Source organism: Choloepus didactylus, chromosome X (genome assembly GCF_015220235.1).
Source record: "Choloepus didactylus isolate mChoDid1 chromosome X, mChoDid1.pri, whole genome shotgun sequence".
Lineage (NCBI taxonomy): Eukaryota > Metazoa > Chordata > Mammalia > Pilosa > Megalonychidae > Choloepus > Choloepus didactylus.
The window spans coordinates 36287545-36297840 of record NC_051334.1 but is presented as its reverse complement, the minus strand read 5'-3'; the positions used below and the strand labels follow the sequence as shown (position 1 = coordinate 36297840).

Below are 10296 nucleotides of genomic sequence, written 5' to 3'. Positions count from 1 at the left end.
GACTGTGGTGGAGGATCCTTCCGTGCTGCTGGGCAGGGAGCCCGATGGTGACAGGTTGCTCCAGACAGGGAGAACCTGGGTAACAGGATCTGGTGGCCAGTCCCACTGGCGTCGCTTGTATCATGGACACCCTCATTCTCAGGCCCTCCAGACACCTCAAACTGCTGCTGCTCCTGCTCCTTCTCCCAGTATGGCTGGATGGCCATAGTCCCAGGTCCTCAGACACAGAACAACTCTGCTGCAAACCGGCCTCAGCAGAGCCAGGGCTGGAGGGGCGGGAAGGTGGGTGGACCTGGTGGAACCCTTGCTTCTGATTGGTTAGATGTTATCACAGGCACCTTCTCCTTTTCTCCGAGCCCACTAGCTCAGGTCCTTCTGGGGCCAAATTGGAGGGTGTGTACCACGCTTCTGGGATGGCTCTGCCCTGGCCGCATCAATAATGGGAACTGCCCCCATCCTTAAACTGGACCCCAAAATGTGTGCGTGCTTGTGTTCACACGTGGAGTGGAGGGGTGGGGTGGGGCTGTCTACAGAAACCATTTTAGTGACCGAAAATCAGCCTGTCACCACCATTCTGGTGCTTCATCTCGAGCTATACTTGAAAGTTATATAATGCTGGACAAGAGGAGCTATGCCCCAGCCAGGCCTCCCTTCTGGAATCTAGTCAGGACACAGAGGGGGCAGTCCTGGATCTCCCGCAGGCATGTGGATGACCGCACACTGTGGTGGAGCGGGTGGTCGGGATGGATAGCAGCCTGAGTGGCAGAAACGTGGTGGGGCCCACACTGTCTGTGCTTAGGGTTCTCAACACTGCTGCCTCCGGCAGGTCCCAAGCCCCAGAGGGGATTTAGAAATTTCCCAGAAGAGGCTTCCACCTGCCTGCCCTCCAGAGGCAGAGGCTGGGGTTGCCTGTGATTAAGGGTGGTTCTCTTCTTAAATATACACCAACATTTGTATGGGCTGCATAGTAATCCACTGATGAATGTACTATAATTTCTTTGACCTATCTCAATACTTGGCCACAGGTGTCTATTTTCAGTTAATATAAATATGCTGTGATGCACAGACTTGAAGTTTTAACATTTGTCACTCATTTTTACTCATTATTGCAAAGGAGTTGCACGTTCAGTACCTATTTTGGTTTGCTAATGCTGCCTGATGCAATATACCAGAAATGAGTTGGCTTTTACAATGGAGATTAACTTTGTTCTGGTTTGCTAATGCTGCCGTTATGCAAAACACCAGAATTTATTTAGTAAACAAATTTACAGTTCTAAGGACATAAAAGTTTCCAAACTAAGGCATCAACAAAAGGATACCTTCACTGAAGAATGGCAGATGGCCTCTGGAACACCTCTGTCAGCTGGGAAGGCACGTGGCTGCCGTCTGCTGGTCCTTTGCTCCTGGGTTGTGTTTAAAAATGATTTTCTCCAATATGTTTCTGGGCGTCTGTCACAGCACCTCTCTCTCAGCTCTTTTGCGTCCTTCCTTCTTTCTCCCATGACTTTTCTCTTTAAGCGTCTGGGGGTCCTCTCTCAGCTTCTTTGGGGCAAACTCAGGGCTTCATCTCTTAGCTTAGCATCTCCAAACATCCTTCTGTCCATATCTCCAAGCATTTCTAAGCATCTCTAAGCATCTCTGTCAGCTCCAGCTCCAGAGTTATCTTAAGTAGTCCAGTGAACCAATCAAGACCCACCCTGAATGGGCGGGGTCCACACCCATGGAAATAATTTAATCAGAGTTTCCACCTTAATCAACAGATTAATCAGTCTGTCCCCACAAGTTTGCATTAAAGAATATGGCTTTTCTGGGGGACATAATATATCCAAACCAGCACAAACTTACAATTTACAGTTCTTAGGCTGTGAGAATATTCAATTCAAGGATTTAACAGAAGATACCCAAACTCTGAAGGCAGGCTCGTGGCATCTGGAACATCTCTGTCACATGGGAAGGCACATGGCCAGCATCTGCTGGTCCTTCGCTCATGGGCTTCGATGCTTTCAGTTTCTTGTTCCAGTGGCTTCCTCTCTGAGCTTCTGTGGGTCATCTCTTAGCTCCTCTGGGGCTTTTCTCTATGAGCTTCTCTTAATTTCATCTCTCTTAGCTACTGTATGTGTTTTATCCTCTTATAAAGATTCCAGTGAGAGGATGAAGACCCACCTTGAATGAAGTGGGTCACAACTCAATTGAAATAATCTAATCAAAAGGTCCCACTTCTGATAGGTCTGCACCCACAAGAGTGGGTTGAAAAAACATGGTCTTTTCTGGGGTACATAACACTTTCAAACTACCACACTACCCAAGCCAGAAAAGCAAATGTAGTAAAATCAGGATCTACATTCCCACACAACCCTACATAACTACTGGAAATGTTTAATTATATGTTGGTAGAAAGGAGATCCATAGCTGTTTCACATTTTTTTGGTTGGATTGGTTTTATGAAAATGAAATGATTTATGCACACATACCATTTTGTAATCTGCTGTTTGGGTTCAGATAACATGCTTTCCATGTCAACAAATACATTTCTATGAGGCCATTTTGAAACTACAAAATATTCTGTTTATGGAGGAAGCATACATTACCAAACATTCCTATATCAACCAACATTTACCATGTTTCCAACTTTTCACCCTTTAATATATCACTGGGAGACACATCCTTCTTGCTAAATTTGTTCATATCTTGATGTGTACTTGTTATGAATAAATTCCTAGAAGTGGTGCTTGTTGGAACAAGGCCATGCATAATTGTAATTCTTTGATAAAAATACTGGTGAGCTGTCTTCCTGAAAGTCACTGTTCTAGCAATTTTCACAGAATGGAAAGAGATGTTTAGTGGAATGATGAACCACTAGAATGAAATACAGCACAAAATAGAAGTGAGCTGTATTTGGAATGTTAAATAATATGAAGTGAAAATGGATTTGAAATGGAACGCAAAATGGGATGAAATGGAGAATGGATTACAGGGGAAATGAATGAAACGGGGAAAATTGAAAGTGAAGGGAATACAGTGGGAAAATGGAATGGAAAGGGGAATGGAAATAAATATCTAATGGCCTATGGAGTAAAAGAAATATGATGCTATATGAGAAAAGGAATGGAATGGAATGTAGAGTGAAATAAAATATCACAGAAAAGAGAAGAAAATCCAATTAAATAAGAAGGAATGTGGACTGGAACAAGCTACACAGTGGGATGAAATAAGTGAACTATGCTGCAAGAATCATATAGATTCAAAAATACTACAAATTCAGAAATACTGGATGGAATAGAAAAGAATGGAATGAAATTTGGAAGGAAATATAGAGTACACATCTTCATTTTGGCTTTTGAAATAGCTTAACTACTGGCAAATGACTTACAAGAAACAGAAACTGTTAAATTATTCCTAAATAAATTAGTCCTCCTAAGTAGGCAGGGCAATATTTCTTATTGGTCAAAGATTTCCCTGTGTATGAAACTCAAAAAATCTTTCTAAGAACAATATACCATTTAAAAGGATCCTTCAAATACCAAAAAAATACACAGTTGAATTCCCTTCTCTTCTTTTTTCATCATATTTTATTGAGCATATTTGCTTGGATTAAAATCACTAAGTATATATAGATTTTTTCCAGTGGAAACATAATTCATATGTATTGATAGGAAAACAAATTTTGCTTGTTGTTCTAAAGAACCAGTTGGTGAATCTACTGAACATTTTCTCTAATGCCATAGTAACAAGACATTTAGCACACAGACTTTGGGCCTCTTTTGAGAAAAACACAGATTATAAAATTCTGTGTTGCTATCCCTACAACCTATGATAGAAGGTAATAACAAGCATAATCTAAAATTTTCTTCTCCTTCAGTAATATATGAAGTAGGATCCTCCTATTCATTTTTTAAGATAATAATTTATCATCATAGTTTTTATTCCCCATCCTCCCACTAAAACCAATTGCATGACCTTAGGCTAATAATAATAGCTACCATTAAAGAGTTTGTAATAAATGACAGACATTTTGCTAAATATTTTACATATGCATTCTTCCTGTTAAGCTTCCCAAAATGTGGGGTATTTACTATTCTAGCCCCGTTTTATAGATAAGTAACTCAGAGCATTCAGAGGTTATGCAATTTGCCAAATCACACATGTAGGGAATGGTGTAGCAGAACCTTGCTCTGAACTACCAAATTATGTGCTAATCTTCAGTTCAATGAACTTCTTTGGGCCACAGTTTCCTCAATTTAAAAATTAATGTATTGAACTTGTTTGCCTTTTACTCTAAATTGTCATCATTCAACAATTTGCAGAGGTCCTACAAAGTCATGCAAAGCCAACTACATAAAACAGTTTGACTTACATAAAACTCAGATGTTACAGATAACTCTAGACTTCAATCATTATTTTCAATACTTTTCATTCTAAGCATCTCAAAGCTCTTGATTAGCATTTTCTTTAATTTCCAGTAAAAGATCCTGACAAGAATTTATGCTTTCATCCTTTTATTTTCAATTTTTAATAAACATCAGAGCCCAGTGGGGAAATGTGTTGCCTGAGCCAATAGTGATTGACTAATTAATATATAAACTAAGGTGAGGCTGAAGAAGTCGTCTTTCTAGCTCTGTTCAGGCCCAAGGACCTCTCATTTCAGCAGGTGATCTACATCTCTCTTCAGAATTTAAATTTCACACCCTATCCACAACTTTGACCTTTGATCTAAATATTCCTGACCATGGTGGTATAAGGGAATTGGTTCAGGTATCAGTTGATTATTTGTTTTACCAAGGGTTAATCAGGAACTCCAAAAACCAAACATAACATCAAGGCAGTAGTCAGGAAGGAATCAGGGTCAGGGTTTAGAATTAAGCAGGGCTAGAGCAGATAGGCCTCATTTGAATTCTCTTGTTCTAAAATATATTTATGGTGACTCCATTATGTATAAACTGCTTATTTCCTACAGCATTTTCTAACATTGCATTGCTATATAGTTCTTTTTTCCACAGGTACCCTCTCAGTAATGAGAGGGTAAGCAATTTGAGAAAGGCAAAGGAGATCAGCCACTACTGTTTACTGAGCTACCACATGTTAGATACTTTTCCATTTATTCTAATTTAATTCAATTCTGTGAGGACAGGAGTGTTGTACACAGTTGTCAGATGAGGAAACTGTAGCTCACCACAGTCACAGAGCAAACAGCACAAATGAGGTTTGAATCTGGTCATTTTTTTCTCCAAAGTCCATTATGTTTCTGCTGTGTCAAGATTTTAATCTCATATATTATTCTTTTGGGTGTTTAGAATGATCTTAAGCCTATAGGAAAATTGTAAAAGTAACATTAAAGTTAAAAGTATCTTAGACATTATTGACTCCAATACCTTGCTTCAGAAATGGGGAAACTAGGAAAGAGGAAATCAAGTGACTTGCTGAAAATGGACTTTTAGCAAACACTTGTTTGATGCCTGAAACAAAAATGTGAAGGTAGAATTTTCTTTCTCTGCAGTGAGACCTGAGTCCGTGAAACATCACAACTTAGAAGGGGAAAAAAAGTTTATCGGACATTTTGGGATGAACAAATCTGAGGTTACTGAATACAAAGACTGTTTCAATGGAAGATACTGAAGTAAACACTTTTTTTCATTTTATATCCCCTTCATATTTTTTAATTGAGATAACTGTAGATTCACATGCAAGTATAAGAACTAATACAAAGAAATCTCATACACTTTGCCCAGTTTCCCCAAATGGTAACATTTTGAAAAAACTATATTATAATAACACAACCAGGATGTTAATATTGATATAATCCACTAACCGCACACCCTAGTTTTCTCCTAGGGGGTTCCAGGCAGGTGAGGACTTTCTTCTGAAGGATATGGCTTCATGTCAGCGAAGGGAGGATTCCCGCCCAGTATTTGCCCAAGAGAGGACCCTTAACAGGTACACAGTGCGTCCCACACAGCCGTGCCCCTCCTGTCAGGGCCGGGAGGCCCCACAAAGGAGTGGCCGGAAGTGATGCCCTTGACTTCCTCCTAGGAATTCTGGGGGACGGGAGGCATAGGTCTGTGGGCGCGGCCACAGATTAGCGAAGGTCCCAGGTCCCGCTTGGTGTCCAGGTCAGTACCCTGGAAATCAACAGGCCCACCAACCCCAGAAGGGAGAAGATTCCTCAAAATCCCACCCCTGCTCTCAGCCCTGGGAGGGCTGAATAACTGTTAGACTGAGGCGCCCCGGTTTTCCTCAGAACGAGTCTCAGGGAGGTGAGGGCTAAGAGGGAGGCCATAGTTCGACACAGGGAGGAGTCTCAGACCTGAGAGATTTCCAGTTAGGACTCTGAGTGAGGCCTGAGGGAATTACCTGCCCCTGGAGAAAGGAGACCCCACAGAATAGAGTCCCGCCCATGATGTCTGCCCTGGGATGCCTCGGAATCAGACAGGGTTGACGGCTTCCTGAGAGGAGAGGGGAGGGTTGGTCTGAGGGGCAGAGCCTCAGGTCACCAGAGGGAGGATTCCCAGACCTGTAGGTGTCCAGGTGATGACCAACCCTGTATGAGGAATGATGGGACCATGTAACTCAGAGTGGAGGGGGGCCCACAGAGCCCCTCATTTGCTGTCAGCCCTGTGAGGCCCTGGGACATCTGTGAGATGAAGTTTCCCATTGATTTCCACCTGGGTGGATGAAGGGAAGTGAGGCCTGGTGTAAGGGGGATGACTGCGGGTCAGCAGAGGCCCCTCCAGGGCTCAAAGTGTGTATCCTGAGTGAAGAGTTCAGGGACCACCCACCACAGTAGAATGGGGGCCCCACACAGTCTGGTCCTACCACAGAAGCCCTGGGCAGATGTTTTAGGCAGAGGCACCCCTGACTACCTACCTACTTAGGAGTTTCAGAGAAGTGACTGCCTTCGCCTGAGTGGGGGCAGAGGTAGTTCAGGAGAAGAGGGTGTCCCAGTAAATGCCAGCTATCAAGGTATAGACCCTCGGTGAGGAATGAGGGATAACCTACCTGGGAACACAAGCGATCCCTCTATTGTCAGCCCAAGAAATCTCAAACTGTAATGGCTGATGACACCTTGAGGAACATGTTCACTTGTTCCAGAAGGTTGTCGTAGGTCAGGCATTTCAGGAAAACTGGAGACATATGAAGCCCTAGAACCCTGCCCCCAGGAGAAGAGCTGTGGAGGTGGCCTTCATCAGGGCTGCCACATTAGAGTTTACCAACTGAAATCACTCATATCCTCCCTTTCTCCCTTAAGCTCTGGTTCCTCTTTGCTGCTCTCCTGGCAACACTCCTGACAGCTGCCACCCAGAAAAGTCATCATGTCTCAGAATCAGGAGAGTCCACACTGCACACATGAGCAAAGCTTTCAGGCCCAGTATGAGACCCAGGGCCTAGAGTTTCCACAAGTTCTTCAGGCTGTGGAGGAGGCCTCTTCTTCCTCTTCCTCGTCTCTGATCCCCTGTTCCCTAGAGGATGCTTCTGCTCCTAGTGCACCTAATTTTCCTCAGGATCATCAGAGTGCCTGTTTCTCTTCCTCTGCCATCATAGCCGTCTCCTCTAGCAAATCAGATGAGGGCTCCAGCAGCCAAAAAGAGGAGGATAGTACAAGCAGCTCACAGTCCACACCAGACACTGAGGATGCGCCCATAGATCCTCTGAGGGAGAAGGTGGATTTGTTGGTCAACTTCCTGCTGCTCAAGTATCAAAAGAATGAGCCTTTCACAAAGGCAGACATGCTGAAGAGTGTAATCAAAAAGTACAAAGTCCACTTCCCTGAGATCTTCAGGAGAGCCTCTGAGTGCATGGAGCTGGTCTTTGGCATGGATGTGAAGGAAGTTGACCCCAACAGCAATTGCTATGCCCTTGTCAACAAACTGGACCTCACGTATGATGGAAGGCTGAGTGGTGATGATGGCATGCCCAAGACTGGCCTCCTGATACTTATCCTGGGCGTGATCTTTATGAACGGCAACTGCGCCACTGAGGAGGAAGTCTGGGAGGTGCTGAATATGGTAGATGTATATTCTGGGAGGCAGCACTTCCTCTTTGGGGAGCCCAGGAAGTTCATCACCAAAGATTTTGTGAAGGAAAAGTACCTGGAGTACCGGCAGGTGCCCAACAGTGATCCTCCACGCTATGAATTCCTGTGGGGACCAAGAGCCCACGCTGAAACCAGCAAGATGAAGTTGCTGGAGTTCTTGGCCAAGATGCATGGAACGAGCCCCAGATGCTACCTGTCCCTGTATGAGGAGGCTCTGAGAGATGAGAAAGAAAGAGGCCAAGGAACAACTGCAGGCAAGGCTGGCACTACTGCCATGGCCACTGCAAGCTCCAGCGTCATGACTGGTAGCTTCTCCAAACCCTAGTGAATTCTGAAGCATATTTTTCACTTTGTTTTGAAGAGGGTTAGTCAATGTTTTAAGTAGTGGAGGGCTTGAGAGGGTCTGGAGGGAAATATTTATAAGATTTGTGTAATCTTATTTCATATAGATGGCTTGGATTTGTCTTTCTTTACATGTGCTTCTCAAAAGTGGTTTCCTTCAATTGAAGATTTAATTAGTTTAAATATCTAAGTTAATATGTGGCATCAGTTTTTCATGCTTAAGAGTAAGATTTTTGTGGTTTTGTAAAACAAATTGTGAAACCATCCATCATTTTTGTGACATCAAACAAGATAACATGTCATTGGAATAGGCATTTACTTGGAAATGTATAAGAATTCACCAGTAAAATACATGGAATCAACAAATAAAGAGAAGATTATAAAAGATGGTCAATTCTTGGCTTCTCTGATCCCTTTTATTCTGTTGTTCTGTAAAACTAAATGATAGATCCCTGGATTTTCTTTGCTTATTTCAGTATGTAGGAGGAATTCAATCCTAAACAATTAGGTCTCATGATCACGGGTTCATTTATTTCCCAAACATTAATTGATGAGTTCTTCTTTGGGAGACACTGCACTAGTATTGGGGATATTAGGATGAACCAGATACAGGCCCTCTCCACGGAATGTGAGAGTCCAGGAGCCACAATCCTATAAAAATGATGATGGTAGGTAACTTCTAAGACCAAAAGGATAAGTAAAAAGGAGTAAGGATGTGGGGAAGTGATATGAGAGCAGTCAAGTGTACATGTTATGAGACAAGGCAAGTTTGGGCCTTGGGAAACTGCAGGTCTTTCAGTGGTTGGTAATTTTAAGCTATATGAAGGAGCAGACAAAACACGTCTGTGTGAGTGGTGAGCAGGGAGCGTTCTGGTATATCTTAAGATTTGAAAGAAAATAGCCTGTAATTGAAAACTTCACATCATTACTTTGGGATCACAGTGAAACCAGAAAGAAATCTGCTCCTGGCATAGGACGGGATGTTGTCCTGAACTCTTGTCCCATTGCAAGTGAACGTAATGCAAAAATTTTTTACGCACAGCATCTCCAAGGAGTTTGGGAGAAATATGTGTGTTACACCAGTGAGGTGCTAGCAGCAACTGGTCTGGCACTATTTGCATGGAGATAGCCAGAGACCAGCCATTAAAAATCCATTTTTATGAGGTTGTCTTGAGTGTAATTTGTCAAACTTTCGGTGAGGTTTAGATTATCAGTGTGTGTGTGGCAGAAGGAACGAAAATAGGGGTGTTTGGGGTGAACAAGAAGCTGGGAGCGAGGGAAGGACTTGGCCTTAACACAAATTTTAGGCCTGCATCTAGCTGGAAAAGACTCTCCCACACCCAAATTAAAGAATATATCTTCTTAGTCAGAAGGTTTACCTAGTTTCTCTTGCTAAGCAACATTTTAAACTAATCTGATGTGTGGTATCCTAGAGCACTGCACGTTCTCCAATGTCTCCTGGATAAACAAATCCCAGAGGACGGAGTGGTAGAGTCTTGGGTGAAAACACCAATAGCCATAATTGCTATTAACTAAAGACCTAATGCATGTCAGTAGCTGTGCCAATGTATACATTGTATACATTCAACAGTCATACAAGAGCCGGCTTATCAAACTAACTTCACAGATGAAGAACCTAAGTCTCAGAGACTTACTAACGTGCCTGAGTTCACAGAGCTAGTAAATGACGGGGCTGGAACTAGATCCCTGGTCGCAATTTGCATAGAGTCCACTGTGGTCCACTCCTAGCAGCTTGAGGCTGACCTCCTCTCTCTTAATTCATTTCTCTCTTTGCCACTCCATAATGTCTTGCAGGAGATAAAAAGAAGGGCCCTGTGGCCAAAGTACTATATGCAGGCCTAAAGAAGCTATGTGAAATGAGAATCAAGCACAGTTTGGGCATTTTCTGTGGATGTCATTTACTT

At 42.9% G+C, this 10296-nt stretch overlaps 1 protein-coding gene across 1 annotated transcript; it reads left to right on the top strand.

Moving 5' to 3' along the window:
* The first annotated feature begins 7307 nt into the window (after positions 1-7307).
* Positions 7308-8354, top strand: LOC119522076 (melanoma-associated antigen B16-like). Its single transcript, XM_037820778.1, has one exon. It carries the CDS (start codon positions 7308-7310, stop codon positions 8352-8354), a length of 1047 nt encoding a protein of 348 aa, XP_037676706.1.
* The last annotated feature ends 1942 nt before the right edge of the window (positions 8355-10296 follow it).